At 35.3% G+C, this 17,468-nt stretch overlaps 1 protein-coding gene across 1 annotated transcript; it reads left to right on the top strand.

Moving 5' to 3' along the window:
• Positions 1-6,834: 6,834 nt before the first annotated feature.
• On the top strand, positions 6,835-8,444 carry LOC110318786 (olfactory receptor 4C15-like). The gene is made up of 2 exons (XM_021194050.1): positions 6,835-6,854; positions 7,493-8,444. The coding sequence occupies exons 1-2, from the start codon at positions 6,835-6,837 to the stop codon at positions 8,442-8,444; spliced, it is 972 nt and encodes a 323-aa protein (XP_021049709.1).
• The last annotated feature ends 9,024 nt before the right edge of the window (positions 8,445-17,468 follow it).

Raw genomic sequence — 17,468 nt, 5'->3', positions numbered from 1 at the left:
TGTTCTATTTATATCTCTTAAATCCATTTGGTTCATAACTTTTGTTAGTTTCACTACAACTCTGTTTAGTTTCTGTTTCTATGATCTGTCCATTGGTGAGAGTGGAATGTTGAAGTCTCCCACTATTATTGTGTGCAATGCAATGTATGCTTTGAGCTTTAGTAAAATTTCTTTCATGAATGTGGATGCCCTTGCACTTGGAACATTGAAGTTCAGAATTGAGAGTTCCAGCTTGTTTCTTGGGATCATTTACTTGGAAAAATGTTTTCCAGCCTTTTATGTCTGTCTTTGTCACTGAGGTGGGTTTTCTGTATGCAGCAAAATGAAGGGTCCTGTTTACGTATCCAGTCTTTTAGTCTCTATCTTTTTATTGGGGGAATTGAGCCCATTGATATTAAGAAATATTAAGGAAAAGTGATTGTTGCATCCTGTAAGCCTTTGTAAGCACTCCTGGCAAGACTAGCTCTCTCCTGGCCTGGGTTTGTGTGTGGAGGGCAATGGAACAGTCTTAGCTCCCAGGTGCAGATGGAGACTGGAAGGATCCTGTTTCAGCTGCTCTGCTAATCCTATGCCCTGTGCACTCCTGCAAGGCCTCTATTTGGACTGTTATTGGAGAGAAAGTGGTTATCTCACCTCTGAGCTTGGAAGTGAGAGCAATCTTGGGAGACTAGCTCTCTTCTGGTGGGACTTGTGTACAGAGGACTGTGGAATAGCCCCAGCTCCTGAGTACAGATGGAGACTGGCTGTTGAACATTTCTTTAGGTGCTTCTTGGCCATTCGAGATTCCTCAGCTGAGAATTCTTTGTTTAGCTCTGTACCCTATATTTAATTGGGTTATTTGTTTTTCTTGAGTATAACTTTTTGAGCTCATTGTATATTTTGGAAAGTAGCCCTCCATCAGTCGTAAGGTTACTAAAGATCTTTTCCTAATCTATACTTTGCCATTTTATTAAAAAACATTATCTATTTGATATATGTAAGTACACTGTCACTGTCTTCAGACACACCAGAAGAGGACATTGGATGCCATTACAGCTGATTGTGAGTTACCATGTGGTTGTTAGCAATTGAACTTAGGACCTCTGGAAGAACAGTCAATCTTAACTGCTCAGCTATGCGCACTGAGTCTTAAGTATTTAGCACAATTTTGTTTTCAGATATTTGAAAACAGATGTGCTTGACTTATTTTGGTAAGTGATTTCTAGCAATATTCTCTGTGGTATATTTTTGATCATTTTAAAAATTTGTTTATAGCACTCAACAAGAGTACTCAATTGAGGCTCAATGTAGTAAACAGCAGTTACTTCTGCTATAGATTTCCAACAATGGATGATGAATCATGCAGCTTAAAGTAATGCAATTTTTCAGTTTCAGTTTGATTAAAAGCTTCCTTTTTCTTGAATTTCATGTGTTTTGCAAATTGTATCTTGGATATTCTAAGTTTCTGGGCTAATATCCACATATCAGTGAGTGCATACTTGTGGCTCCTTCTTAGAATTGGGAACAAAACACCCATGGAAGGAGTTATAGAGACAATGTTCAGAGCTGCGATGGGAGGAAGGACGATCCAGAGACTGCCCCACCCGGGGATCCATCCCATAAACAACCACCAAACCCAGACACTATTGCATATGCCAGCAAGATTTTGCTGACAGTACCCTGATATAGCTGTGTCTTGTGAGGATATGCCAGTTCCTGGCAAATACAGAAGTGGATGTTCACAGTCATCTATTGGATGGAACACAGGGTCCACAATGAAGGAGCTAGAGAAAGTACCCAGGGAGATAAAGGGGTCTGCAACCTTATAGGAGGAAAAACAATTTGAACTAACCAGGACCCCCCAGAGCTGTGTCTCTAGTTGCATATGTAGCAGAGGATGGCCTAGTAGGCCATCAATGGAAGGAGAGGCCCTTGGTCTTGGGAAGATCATATGCCCCAGTACAGGGGAATGCCAGGCCCAGGAAGCAGGAGTGGGGAATTGGGGAGCAGGGCAGGGGGTGTGTATAGGGGACTTTCAGAATAGCATTTGAAATGTAAATGAAGAAAATATCTAATAAAAAAAGAAAAGAGAAAAGCTTCATGTCAATGGCTTTCTGTTCAAACCTCAGAAATAAAAATATTCTCTTTTGCCTGAAAAAAAAAAAAAAGCTGTTTATTTTTTGGTTGTTTTTTGTTTTGTTTTTCTTATCTACTCAAGAATAAGAAGTGAATATTTTCCTATTTTTTATTATATTTGTCCTAATTGTAATACATTTGTAGTTTTTCTGTATATTGAAAACCACACATGTATACAATTATATATTTTTCTATTTTTGTATCTATCTTCAACTTTTAATGCCCTTCCCATCATGATGAACCCCATCTTTTTTGACAATCAACTTAATCCAGTTGCCTAAATGCAAATGTGTGGCTTACTAGCCCTTCGAATATGGCTATCTACCATTGGCCAGATCCTCAGTAAAAACACTTTTTCTTTTTTTTGTGTGTGTGTGTGTTTGTTTTTGTTTTTGTTTTTGTTTTTGTTTTTGAGACAGGGTTTCTCTGTGTATCCCTGGCTGTCCTGGAACTCACTTTTTAGACCACACTGGCCTCAAACTCAGAAATCTGCCTGCCTCTGCCTCCCAATTGCTGGGATTAAAGGCAAAAATGCTCTTTCATCCCCCATCAAATATCAAGTGTGCACACCCTCTCAATGTGATATGAGCCTTCAAATGATTGTCTACATTTTTACCAGGGTATTCTCTTCATTGATGCTTTGCAAGTATTTTGCAGGTAACCACAGTTGCTGTGAGTTCATGAAGGTAGTAGCTTTATCATGTCTAGAGAATACTTTAGAGCACCTTCTCATTCCCTAGGTATTACATGCCCCTCCTCCTCTTTCATATTGTTCTCTGAGCATTGGTAATGGCGTGCGTGCCAGTGGGTATGTGATCCATTAATATACAGAGCAGTCTACTCTCCTTCAAATGAAGCATGCAGAATTATTTTCATATAGAAATATGAAAGTTTTCACACTTTCCAAATTGTGAAAACACACAGAATAACTTTAGATGAATGTGGAAATATTATAACCTTTGAAACTGGTTGAAAGTTACACAAAATTATGTCATGGAATCTCCTGGGACCCAAAAATTTACAAACCTTGGGGAACTAAGAATTAGTCTCCTAGATTCATGGTGTCTCAGAGAAACCTTTTTAACCTCCAGATGCAGTGAGGTAGGAAACATTTGGATTCTCCATTTATGTGTTGTTCAACAACTATGATGAACAAAACATTAAAGAAGCAAGGTACCATTCTCCACCAGCGCTTCTTTTTTGCTGTCCCTTAGATATATAAGGAAGAGATGAAAACAACAAACACTCTTGGTTAGGACTGAATGGAAAGGAGAGGTATCTTTGATTTTTCACAGAAATAACACTTGGTCAAGCAAGGTAAGGATATTACTTATGCTTAGGAAATGGCCCAGGGACCCCAGTTTCTGTTTTGTACTCCTTAGTACAATATTTTACCCTTAAAGCTATTTCAAAATGTATAGCTGCTATGGAAAAGATCGTGGAATAATTTTAGGATAATATATTAGATGCTGTATACTATATTTATAGATAATAATATAAAAGAACTGAGATTTTCCTAGATGAGAATGTGGCTTTGAAACCAAAGAACAATGAGTTGAGGGAAGAGTCTAGTCCAACATATGGTTGTTAGTGGAAAGACTGCAATAGAAATAATCTATATTAGCAAACCCTGTTACATCCAGTTATTACTTCTACTCTTGATAATTAGATGAATGGTTTTAAAATCTGACATTATTTTCAGAAATTGAGAGGGAATTAAATTTTGTGTCATCTTAGTGTTTAATTTCCAGTATTTTAATAATAAAAGAGCATATTTGTCACAAATATTAGGCTCCTTTCTAGAAAATAACATTTTATGTATTTAATAAATAAATAAATATTGAATATTTATTTATAATTTCAGTGAATTAATTGTTAATGTTCCTCTCATACACTCATTTTCACTTAAAGTTCTAAAATGCCTCTTCTTTTATGTCCTTTAATTAAGTTTTACATGTAATATCATGCGATAGTTATTTGTAATAATCTTAACTATAGAGCTCTTATAATAGTTTTATATTTTTCTCATTTTTCAATATTCTACACATTCTATGGTAAAAGTTTCTCAATTCACTTAATATTTAGAATAAAAGTGTGGGCTGGAGGACTGTTTCAAAGATTAATACCTACTTAAAATTCTGAAATAGTCTCTAGTATATGTTCTACATTTACTGCATTAATAAAATAATCTTAAAGTCACCGAGATTCATTTTAAAGTGTTACCATTAAAAAGACATTTACTTTTACTGGTTCAATATTTCATTTCATTTTTGGCATAGAGCACTTTTAAAATAACCTTGACATCAATACTGGTGTTCTTTTTTACATACAATTTGCATAATATGCTAATAAAGAATATACATTCTGTTGTTTGTGATCACAAACACATGCTTATAATCCCAAAAGTTGGAAGTGGAGCCAACAAGATCAAGAATTCAAAGACATGATGAGCTTGTGCCCATCCTAGGATAACTATAGCTTTTCTAATACCACTAGCATAAAGACTATTTACTGTTATGGGTAAAAAGTCCTTCTTCTGTGGTAGGTCACTAAATGGCACATGGGTATTATATATCAAGACATTTTGTTAAACACATTTATAATTTATTTTCCATTTATTTTAGAATTTCAAGCTTGTACAAAATGTATCAAGATCATATCCCAGATCTTCCCTCATGAAAAGAAATGTTTTTAAAATTTAGTCTAATATTAGATGAACACAGATTGCATATGAACAGAGGCTCCATACTGTATCTCAGATAGATTCACTTGAGTCTGATGCAGAACTTTATTGTCAATTCATTCGTCAAGATAATGTAGAAAAAGTGAGAATGTTTGCCTCATCTACATAAAAATCATATTTACAGTTAGACAAATTTCTTACTATTATCCTTGTAAAACTCTATTTACTTTCCAACTGAAATACAGTAAAATAACTCACTTTCTGCTAACCCCTCCCATATGAACTGCTATCATCTTCTTCATATCATCTCTTTAACAACCTCTAAAATTATTGGCCCTTTAAAAAATACTATTGAGACATAATATATAAATACAAAAAAATTAAAAATAAAGCCTGTTAAGTCTGAATATAGTTCCACGTATGAAAATGATATAAGGGTTGACCCCTTGTTATTGAACACCTAACTAGGAGCTCATACTTGAGAAAGAGGGATTCTCAGTCCCTCAGCAGTTATTATTGGCCTGTGGTTCTTTGTCTAGAGGTGGGGCCCATGAGAATTCTTTTCCCACATTAGCATGTCTATTGTTGTCCTACTCATTACTTGGGCACATTTCTGAGACTACATAGGTATAATTTAGTTGTTGAAACTGTGGTAGCTGTTTCTGTTGCGATTGGGTTCCTCATAATTAGTCTGTGTATTTTGATCAGTTTCTGTTAATGGTCTCCATTTGCTACAAAGAATAACTTCTTTGACATGGGGTGAGATATAAACTTAGCCATGGGTTTAAGGATAAATTTTTGGATTCAGTTAGGGGTTGGGATGAGGTAGTAAAGAGGTGGTAAAAGACTTTCCTTTAAGATCCATGCCTACACTAAACTTAGGTAGTTGAATAGAAATAGGCATAGTTTTCCCCCTGTTGCATTTAGCCCTTAAGTTCAATCCCAAAGTTGCTGATTACTGCTGAAATAGGAGTGTCTCCTTATTGCTTTACATATATATTGCCATATTGATGTTTGTGATTCATAGTATCATAGTGGAGTATAATTTGTTTGGCTCATCTTGCAGGTTGACAAGCAACTCCTGGAGTAATGAAAATTGATACACAGGAAGGAGGCTCTCAGGTCATGTGCATCTCACTATTATCTCTTTTATATTACATGATTCAATTTAGATTAAGACTGCATCTTGTGTTTAATTTGCATATCTACTGACTGCTCTAAAATATAATCATAAACTACAACTTCACTACTTTCATTTCAGATATTTCAATTATAACAAGCATTAGGAGGGAAAGGCAGTGCACCAATGTAGATATAGGGTGTGGGGCTGGCTTGATGTCCATGTTGTTCTTTATATATTGTGCAAGTATGTTACTCTACAAAAGAGGCTGGGACATAGGGGTGAAAGCTTTAAGTAGGCACTGACTCAACTTCACCATCTTAAATGAGTTGTGTAGGTTTTAGGAATAAAATAGTCTGTGTTCTATTTGAATTAATTTCATTAAGGTTACCACAATCTTTCTTTTTGATACAACTGCATTATTTTTACTCACAGATTTTTAAAATAAAGATTTCAACCAAATGTCTTACCAAATGCTTTCTTAACATTAACATAGCATGGTAAATGAAATAATTATATCTCATGTCTGTAAAATAATTGGATAAATAATTTCTCTTTTTCAGTTATGTGATATCAGCAACTTTCATATGTCTTTCTGGTCCATCATCTTCTGAACCTTCATCATTTACTATTTTCTTTGTTGAGATCTCTCATTCACATAGAATCAAAGTAAGAAGATGCTTTTGTGTTAATTCAGAGAAGGAACTAGAAAGAAGAACTCCTAGTGCTCCTATAACCAAGATAAACAATCTCAGTGTTCATCTAGTTGATTCCATGGAAGACTCACGGTTTGGAACATCTATCTCTTAAAATTCAAGGTTAATTATTCCTTGTTTCTTCTGTCTTGTACTTGGATTTGAACATCAGACAATTTAAATAGTAAATATGCCATCCACTCTTGAACAGGAGCTTGAAAATGCAAAGGTTTTTTTTTTAATTTTTCCCTTAATTTTGATGAAAACAGGATTGCTTTCATAAAGTTGTGGTCACACTATAAAGTGAAATAAAAGTGAAACTTTAACTCTTTCAACATATGTACCATGTATGATGCTAGACTATAAAGTTCCTAGAGAATTTTCCTTTATGAAGAATAATTTATTTGAGGTTACAATATGTTTCTAACGTTTAAACAAATTTAAAATATAGTTGAGATTTTTATGTGCTGCTAATATATATTGTGCTCCAACAAGACACTGCAGGATAATTAGCCCTGGCTTTGTATACACAGCAAGGTTAGAGTTTTAAAATGTCCTTTAATATTCATTTCAAAAACCAAAATGATTTATAAGAGGTGATGATGCAAAGTTACAGTATTTTATCCCACTCATACAAGTGGATATGTTCATAATCAAAATTTAATAAATAGTTTCTTAGAAATATAAAATAATTTAACACTCAATTCATGTTACTAAAGTATATCCTCTACTTTTTCTAATATTTTATTTTTAAATTGCAATAGACTCCTCAATGCAAATGTATCTATTTGCATAAGGATGTATTATCTTGTTGACAGAAATATAAACATATAAGAAACCTTTTTTCATAAGTGAAGTTCTGTGTAAAGAAAGTTTAACTGTCCTCTTGAGAATTATGCAAAACCAGAGTTCTGTGACCGAGTTCATAATCTTAGGGCTTTCTCAGAACCCAAAAACTGAAAAAATATTGTTTGTTGTATTTCTATTGATCTACATGGCAACTGTAGGGGGTAACATGATTATTGTGGTGACCATCATGTACAGCCCTGCATTGTTGTGCTCCCCCATGTATTTCTTCTTGGCATTCCTGTCCTTCCTCGATGCTTGTGTCTCTTCTACTGTTACACCCAAGATGATTGTAGACTTCTTACAAGAGAAGAAGACCATCTCCTTTGGCTGTTGCATGACACAACTCTTTTCAGTCCATTTCTTCTCAGGAGCAGAAATGATTGTCCTAGCAGTCATGGCCTATGACCGTTACGTGGCTATTTGCAAGCCCTTGCACTATTCTTCCATCCTTACCCGGAGGCTCTGTAGCATTTTGGTAGCAATATCCTGGGCAGGGGGCTTCTTGCATGCTATCATACAAGTTATATTCACATTGCAGCTGCCCTTCTGTGGCCCCAATGTTATTGATCATTACATGTGTGACTTGTTTCCATTGCTGAAGCTGGCCTGCACGGACACTCATATATTTGTTCTTTTGGTGTTTGCAAACAGTGGTGCTATCTGCATCATTATCTTCTCCTTGTTGCTTGTTTCCTATGGTGTCATTTTATTCTCTCTGAGAGCCCACAGTTCTGAGGGACGACGGAAAGCTCTTTCTACCTGTGGAGCCCACGTTACTGTTGTGGTTTTGTTCCTTGTTCCTTGCATATTAATATATGCACGGGATACATCTGCATTCTCCTTTGAGAAAGACACCCTTATATTTGTCAATGTCCTGACACCATTGCTAAATCCTATGGTTTACACTTTCAGGAATAAGGAAATGATAAATGCCATCAGAAAAATGTGGAAGAGGCTAATAGTGATTTTTGTTAGATATTAGTATTGCTTTTTTACCATTTGGGAAATTCATCAATGGGTAAAGATACTTACTAGGTTAAAATGTATAGATGAGTTTCATTATTCGTAACTTATATCAGAATATAAGTATGAAAGCCCAATTTGCTCTAGAGGATAAGAGATTTGAAGATTCCAGGGTTTTACTTCATCATTGATATATTTGAAAAACAGTGAGTTCAAATTTTAATGGAGTGTTGCTTAAGAAAATAAGAGAGAATACTACAAATGCTCACAATCAGTCCCCTTTTTGGTTTTGTATGCATTTTCACAAATACAAGCACCATTTGTACCAACATGTAAAATGGAAATAAACACACACACACACACACACACACACACACACACACACACCAATCTAAGAACACAAAAATATACCTCTAAATCTAAAGAATAAAGAACCTAGTATTTTATTGAGAAAATAAAGCAATGCTTTTATGATAATATAACATAATTTGATACAGAGCACCTTATTAGTGGGGTGCTGGTTATGTTTCCGGGTTCTTATTTTCACTCTGGCTTGGCTGCTTGCTCATCACTGTTATATAAAATTAAAGGCTGTACAATTTTATCTTATTTATTTCACTGTATATTTGAAATGTTTTAATTATTTGAATTCTTTCTATTAACTTTATGCTTTGTTTAAAAACACTGGTTGACAAAATTAGTGTGTATTTTTATAAAATACTAAAGTTTTTCAAAGAGAAAACAGGTTTCTACATGACACATTGAGCCTTTATAACCTGTAAATGCAGAGGGAGAAACCCTGAACCTGACATTTAGGTGTTTCTGCATCATCTGGCTTCATTTTAAGGTGATCTCATTCTTGTCTGCTATAAAACATGAGTTGCTTCCTCAATTTCATGACAGATAAAATACACCAGACCGTCTGGAATTTCTCTTGGACAGTGTGACTATCCTACTCCAATGAGCTCTGGGACTTGATTACGTACAGAAATATCCATGTAGTCTTCCTTTTCTAGCACAACAAAAATGCTTGCAGACATTAGTTTCCTAGTCATAACAGGGCATAGATAATGACATAAGGAGCACATGCCCCCAGCTCTTTAAAGGAAAAAAATAGAAGCCAGAATAAGCAAATTTAAAAGTAGTTTCCAAAATGTCAATTAATTTCAATTTATTGTATGATTGTAATATTCATAACTTTCTATGTACAAATATAAATTACATATTTATACTTATCAATGGAGAATATTTATATCATGGATATGTTATATTCATTATCAAGAGGAATTTATGGAAATTAACTTACTTTTAATCACCTTCTGCTCAGAATCAACACTAGCCAGCAACTGAATTTTATAATAAAAAATGCTGAACATTACTAGTGTTTGTTTCTAATTGATGTTAACTGTCAGAGACAATATACATGGAACTACAGAAGACACATGAGACTTTCCATCGGGAAAAAATAATACAGAAATCACAGAGGAAATATCAACATCTGTGGATGTCACATTACAAAGCAGAGACATAAACTCTTTCTTGCATTAGTTTGATAAGAAGTGAGCCCACAATTTAATTATTTATGCCTCTCCCTGTTTTTCTGCCTGTCTGTAGTTTGTGGTGACTGGTATGTCTGCTGTCTGTCGTGTGTGTATCCTATCTGTCTGTTTTTAGTTCTGTCTCATGTGTTGCGCATATTTCAGTTCCAAATCTGAGTCAGTCTCCTCTGTGTCTGGTTCCTGAGACAAAGGAAATTGCTCTGTGTACAACTCAAAAGCAGAGAGAATGTGGTGTTGGAAAGAGATAAGAGTATTTTAAATTTTAATATTTTATTTATTATTTATTTATTTAGTTAGTTAGTTAGTTTGTTAGTTAGTTACATTTCAGATTTTATTCCTGTCCTGGTCCATCCTCCAACTGTTTGTTACACACCGCCATACCCCCTACCTGCACCCCTGTCTCCAGGAGGATGTCCCCCTCTAACCCCCACCCCACCAGACCTCTAAACTCCCTGGGACCTCCAGTCTCTAGAGTGTTAGGTGCATCTTCTCTGACTGAACCCAGACCCAGGAGTCCTCTGCTGTATATGTGTTAGGGGCCTCATATCAGTTAGTATATACTGCCTGGCTGGTGGTCTATCATCTGAGAGATCTTGGGGGTCCAGGTTAATTGAGACTGCTGTTTCTCCTACAGGATCCCCTTTCTCCTCAGCCTCTTCCAGCTTTTCCCTAATTCACTCACAGGGCTCAGCAGCTTCTGTCCATTGGTTGGGTGCAAACATCTGCATCTGACTCTTTCAGCTGCTTGCTGGGCCTTTCATGGGCTGTCATGATAGGTTCCTTTTTGTGAGCGCTCTATAGCTTCAGTAATAGTGTCAGGCTTTGGGGCCAACTCTTGTGCTGGGTCCCACTTTGGGCCTGTAAATGTATCTTGAGTATTCTAGACATATTTTTGGCTAATATCCACCTATTAGGAAGTACATACCATGCATGTCCTTTTGTGTCTGAGTTACCTTACTCAGGATAATTTCCAGCTCCATCCATTTACCTGCAAGACTCAGGATGTCCTTGTTCTTAATAGCTGAGTAGTATTCCATTGTGTAAGTGAATCACATTTTTATAACAAACTTTAACAGAATTTTACAGTTATAAATTACGTTTATCTACTCCAGATGATCCATAAAAATAGATTATCAAAAGCTGCATGCACATGTTATCATAGTATATAAACATTCTTTTATAACACTTACAGAAATTGATTTTATTAAACCTCCTCCCAGAAGGTGCTCCAACATGTAACAAGAACACATGCTCCACTGTGTTCATAGCAGCCTTATTTATGATAGCCAGAAGCTTGAAAGAACCCAGATGTCCTTCAACAGAATGGATACAGAAAATGTGGTCGTACATTTACACAATGAAGTACTACTCAGCAATTAAAAAACAATGAATTCATGAAATTTGCAAGCAAATGGATGGATATAGAAAATATCATCCTGAGTGAAGTAACTTAGTCACAAAAGTACACACATGGTATGTACTCATTGATAAATGTATACTAGGCAAAAAGCTTGGAATACCCATGATACAACTCACAGACTATATGAAGCTCAAGAAAAGAAAGACCAAAGTGTAGATGCTTTAGTCCTTCTTAGAAGGAGAAACAAAATACTCATAGGAGGTAGAGAGTGTGAGGGACTTAGGAGGAATAGAGGTTGGAGAGAGGTAAAAAGCAGGGAAGGATCAGGTATAGGAGGAGACAGAGGTGATATACACAGGGTCAGGAAATTGATCAGAGAGATGTGTACCAATGAGCGATGGGAACTGGGGCTAGCCACCAGCAAGTCCCAGATATCAGGGAAGTAAGAAGCTCCCAGAAGTCAAAGGGGATGAGATTACCTGAAATGTACAACAAAAGGGTGGGAGAACCTGTAGAGAACATATCCAGAGGTTAGGCAAGGCCTCCAGTTGAGGATGGGGTCACCCACTTATCTCCAAATTTTTAACAGAGTTGTTTCTTTCTAAAGGAAATTCAGAGACAAATTGTGGAGCAGAGACTCAAGGAAAGGTCATCCAGAGATTACCCCATCTGGGGATCCATCCCATATAAAGTTACCAAACCCAGAAACTATTGCTGATGCCAAGAAGTGCTTGCTTTTAGGAGCCTGATATAGCTCTCTGGAGAGGCTGGGCTAGAGCCTGGCAAATACAGATGTGGATGCTCATAGCCAGCCATTGGATTGAGCATGGGGAACCCAGTGGAGGAGTTAGGGAAAGGACTGAAGGAGCTGAAAGGTTTTGCAGCCCCATAGGAAAAACAACAATATCAATCAACTAGACCCCACAGAGTTCCCAGGGACTAAACCACCAACAAAAGAGTACATGTGGAGGGTCCCATCACTCCAGCTGCATATGTAGCAGAGGATGGCCTTAGCTGCTATCAGTGCAAAGAGATGCCTTTAGTTCTGTGAAAGCTGGATACCCCAGTGTAGGGGAGTGCCAGGGCAGTGAGGTGGGTGTGGGTGGGTAGGTAGGTGAGCACCCTCATAGAAGCAGGGTGAGGGTGGATGGGATGGCGGTTTGCAGAGGAGAAAGCTGGAAAGGGGATAACATTTGAAATGTAAATAAATAAAATATCCAATAAAAAAAAAGAAAGAAAGACACTGCTATTACTGCATACTCTCATCGATAATGTTATTCTAGAAAACTTCATATTATTCTTTAAGAGTAATTGATAGACTCTTTATGACAAAACTCATGTGTTATATTGGTAATCAGCAATTTCACTTAAATTCTACAAAGTGACACAGTATCCCATCCATTTATTAACTGTCAGTTCCTTGACATGGTATTATAAAAGCATCATCAACAGAGCCTCCCAAGGTAGTTTTTTTTTAAGCAGATTTGGATGGTATAGAATGTGAACACTCTAGTTATTGAAAAGGTATAAAGTATTGTATCTCAGCAACTCAAGGGCAAGAAATTGTTCAAACCATGTGGGAGTTCAGGATAAATCCCAGAGGTTCAGAGGTAGAGCCTCTCTCAGGAAAATCACATTAAATTCCACTAACAATTAAGGAGAGATTGTGGCTCTGTTATTTTTCCTTTATCCTTATAATGTGGTGAAGATTGTAAGAGAGGAACATTGGGAACATTCTCAACCTTCACTAGTGTATCTGCTACATTGTAAGAAATAATTAGCTACAAATATCACCTTTTGGTTACCACTTAAGAGGCTATTCTTCATAAAGAATAAGAACTGGACATCTCTAGATATTTCAACAGACTTCTATATGGTAAGAGTCATAAATGTACATTTTCAGTGATGTTTTTAGTTATTAAAAGGTACTTTAATTTATTTTGTAATCAGGACATCATATTTAATGATAGTATTACAAAATGTATGAGTTCATAATTCACATCTACTTTATAAAATCTAGTAACAATATCACTAAACAAGCATGTAATTTCTTTCAATTTCTTACTTGACTCACTATGATCAGCATTGGAGTTTCTGCCTGTTCCATTTCCAAGCTGGGCTGATTTCATCCCTCCTTAGGCAAAATGGTGGCCCTACCTCTGCTGGTATGTCACCACATTAATGCCTAAACTTATTCTGAAAATGATTCACAGTTGGGGGTCTTCATTTTAATTGTATTTTATAAATAGTGTGATGTGATGGTGATTTGTAACTTTGTTACTGACCAATTATCCCTGTTATAAGAGTTTTAGGAATTCCTGTGTTCCAATCTGACACTGTGACATCATTTCATTTAAAGACAGTGTTTAATAGTACAAAAAGTATAAACAGAATTGACGTTTGGAGATACTTCCTGACATGTTTTCAAAAATATTATTGGAATGAGCCAATACCATTATATATGATATAATTTTGAAAATACACTTGTTCTTTGTGTAATTCAGTTTTTATATCACTACGTATTGCTAATGTTTAAAATAATGCTGAAATCAATACTCATATGTTCCTTGTATTTTATAGTTTACAGGATATCTTGACACAAAATTATGGATTTGTCTGTGTGTAATGCCACAATGTTTTAATAATAGAATTTGAAGATGGAGGAGAGAGTATAAGAAATTTAAGACTACCCCAAGCTAAATGGTGAGTTTGAGCCCAGCTGTGTCGACATTAGACTGTGTCAATTTTCCACCAAGGCAAAGAACTATCAATTTATCTTTCATTGAGCCAAAACTCAAAACTGGCAATTTGTTATTTTTCTGTGAAAAATTTATATTGCACTGAAACTATTTTTCGTTGTTGTTGTTTGTTTTGTTTTGTTTTTCCTGCCTATTTGAGAATTGAACAATTAAATTAAAAGAAAATTAAAACAATTTTCTTTCTACTTACTATTATATTTGGCCTAATTTTAGTATGCTTTCTGTTTTTCTCTATATTTAAAATGTTGATTCATCTTTACAAGTAAACAAGATGCTATCTTCCTTCATTCCCCTCTTGTAATCCTCCTAAGTCAAATGCAACACATTCTCACAACAGGATTCTTGTATTTTTTGATAACTCACTGTACCATTAGTATTTCCCAGATTTAAGATTCCCAGTCTTACACACTGGAACATGGGGAACCAACCATTGATCAAATCCTCGTTAAAGAATGGTTGTCTATCCCTAGTGAACGTTAAATGTGAATACCTCCTTAGCATTATGTGTGGAAATTATCTTCCTAATTCATGCTAGGATTTATGATTTTCTTAATCTTTTGCAGACAATTGCAGCTACTTTGAGTTCAAGAAGTTAATAGCTGCGTCCAGTTCAGAGGGTATTTGAGAGTGTTCCATCCCATACCCCAACTATTATATTTCCCCCATTCTCTTTCATATTGTTCTCTGAGCACTGGTATTGTGGTGGAGGTAAATATAATTGCTCCATGTAGGAATGATCATATTCTCTTATCCTCAGCACTTCCTGTTTTAATCTAAATTACTATTAACATAACAAGATTGAACATGGAAATTTATTATACCCCTCACACGGATTCACAATATTCTACTACACAGCTTTATACTCCATGTGGTTGTCGAAATAATGAACAGAACAGAGATATCCTTGCCTAATCTAAACAAGAGTTTTTATTTATATGTAGCTTAGTTTCCAATCAATATTCTCTTAGTGTTAAAGGCTTCAGTTCAGAATAGTGCTTGTTAGAGATCAATTATTTTCTAAGTGATTTATAACCTATAAATCTTTTAATAGTAATATATGACCCTGTATATACTCTGGTGGTTATTTTAAGACAAATTTTAGAAACTTATGGATTCAAAATATGATGGGACTATTTTGTTTGCTACTATTGATTATCTTAAAAAGAACATGACAGAAATTAAGAATTACAAATTTTTGGATGAACATAGAGCTTATCTTCCTTACAATCTCCTACTCAGTTGGTGCTCCCTGGAGGAAGGCTACCTTAAGCAACTGTGCTTCCCTGTAAGCCCTAATGATACTCCTTCCTATTAGGAGAATTTACAGATATTGAAGCTGAGGCGTATAGAATTTGGGGAACATTATGCAACATAACTCATGACACAGTAAAACAGGGAGTGTCTGGATTTCAGCACAAGTCTAAGGAACTTAAAGTAAGGTTTTTATACCCTCCCCTTGTATTTTGTATTTCTTTTCTTGGTTTAGTTATATCTTTGAAAAAAATTTAAAAGTATATCTACATCATTTCTCCTCTTTTTCTTCCTTCAAGTCCTCCAATCTTCTTTCTTACAACCCCATGTTGTGAAGCCATGCTTAATCCCTCTGGAGTTTCATTGCAACATTTGCAAGCAAGTATACTATGACCTATAACTTTGCATTTTGTGCAGTCCTTTGTCTATCCTGCTTGAGTTCTCATAAACCTTGTGTACAAAATTAATATGTTTTATATTAAATTCATATAAATCACCAGCCATTTTTCTCAGAATGGTATTTACAAGACAAAGTTACATTTTATTTATTTTAAATACATTTATTTATTAATTTTTATTTTAAATGTTTGTCTGTGTGCATGCATGTGTACTGGCCTCTGCTTGGTACACACAGTTAAGAAGAGGATGGTAGTTCTCCTTGCATGTAAGCCACCATGTGTGTGCAGGGAAGCGACCTAGGTCTTCTGGCATAGCGCCAAGTGCTGAAAGTATTCTCTTCAAGAACTTCTCCACTACCACACAAGTTTTCAAAATTGACAAATAACTAAGTCTCAGGAGTCTAAATTATATTCAAGTAGTTTTTTTATGGTGGGGTGAAAATTGAATTTCTTAAATGAGAAAAGTGAATTACTTTTTCACTTCAGCTATATAGTTTTTAGTAATTTTCCTATGTTGCTGATTGGTCCATTTTTACTCTGTTGCCATTGTCAATATGCCTTGTTCACACATGAGCAAAGGAAGAAAGTTCTCTAAGTTTTAAAGAGAGATGGAGACTACAAAAAGACCAGCTGAAGTTCTCACTGAAAAAAACAAAACAGAACAACACAAAACAAAACAAAATATGTGTTAAACATCTTTTGTTTTTTATACTTTCCACCTTTATTCATATTTTTTCATTAAAAATCCTAACAATGCCACATATTATTCACTAGGACTCTATCCTGAGCAGTTACTAACTTTAATATCTTTAGTTTCACTTAGGTGTCGTGACAACATAACTTTTTTATTTCTTTTTTATTTTAAAGATTTATTCATTTATTATATGAGTACACTGTACCTGTCTTCAGACAGACCAGAAGAGGGCATCAGATCTCACTACAGATGATTGTGAGACAGCATGTAGTTGCTGGGATTTGAACTCATGACCTCTGGAAGAACATTCAGTGTTCATAGGTGCAGAGCCATCTCTCCAGCACTACAACATAATTTTTCTAAAGCAATGAAATATAAGTAAAGTTTTAACTCTTTAATAGTTGTAACATGTTAAATAGCAAACTTTGTTCCACATCACTTTTTCTTTCATGAAGTTTAGATTAGTTCATTTTAAGTTCTATTCTACATCATAGTTTGAAAAACAGTTAAAAACAGTCTGCATTTTTCTGTTCACCCTGGGGTGCTTTTGTTTCTTCTTCCTTTGGTAGATAAGATTCTCTGCTCCATTTAGTTTTTGCATATTCTCTGGCATTGCCTCATTAAATGTTGATGAGAGACACAGTTAATGAATTATAACATGTTGTATAACAGGTATATGATCTAAATGCCTTTCAATGTTGCTTTTCAAAAACCCCCTTATTATGAAACTTGAGCCTTCAAAGATAAATTATTCTTATTTTCTAGCACATACAGAGAGGTTCTGCTACAATTTTTGAAATGTTATAAAGTATTAAATAATTTGTGTGTTCTTTGACCTGATATGGAAATCTGCCCTTTAAAATATTTTAATATTCTATTTCAAGGGTAATAAAACTCAGTGAAGATAATTCTTCCAAAGAAAGGACCTTTTTGTTGAAGATGGTATTACACATTATATGAAACAACACATTTCTTCACTGCAGATATATATTAACAGATTTTACTTCTAATTTCTTCTTATG

The sequence above is a fragment of the Mus pahari genome, chromosome 3, assembly GCF_900095145.1.
Source record: "Mus pahari chromosome 3, PAHARI_EIJ_v1.1, whole genome shotgun sequence".
In the NCBI taxonomy this organism is placed as follows: domain Eukaryota; kingdom Metazoa; phylum Chordata; class Mammalia; order Rodentia; family Muridae; genus Mus; species Mus pahari.
This window is presented reverse-complemented; position numbering and strand designations above follow the sequence as displayed.

Bases quoted from the DNA above. Each gene is read 5' to 3' on its own strand.
- LOC110318786 (XM_021194050.1), top strand. From the start codon at position 6,835: ATGCAAAGGTTTTTTTTTTA. The intron at 6,855-7,492 runs ATTTTTCCCTTA...AGAAAGTTTAAC, and splicing joins ATGCAAAGGTTTTTTTTTTA to TGTCCTCTTGAGAATTATGC.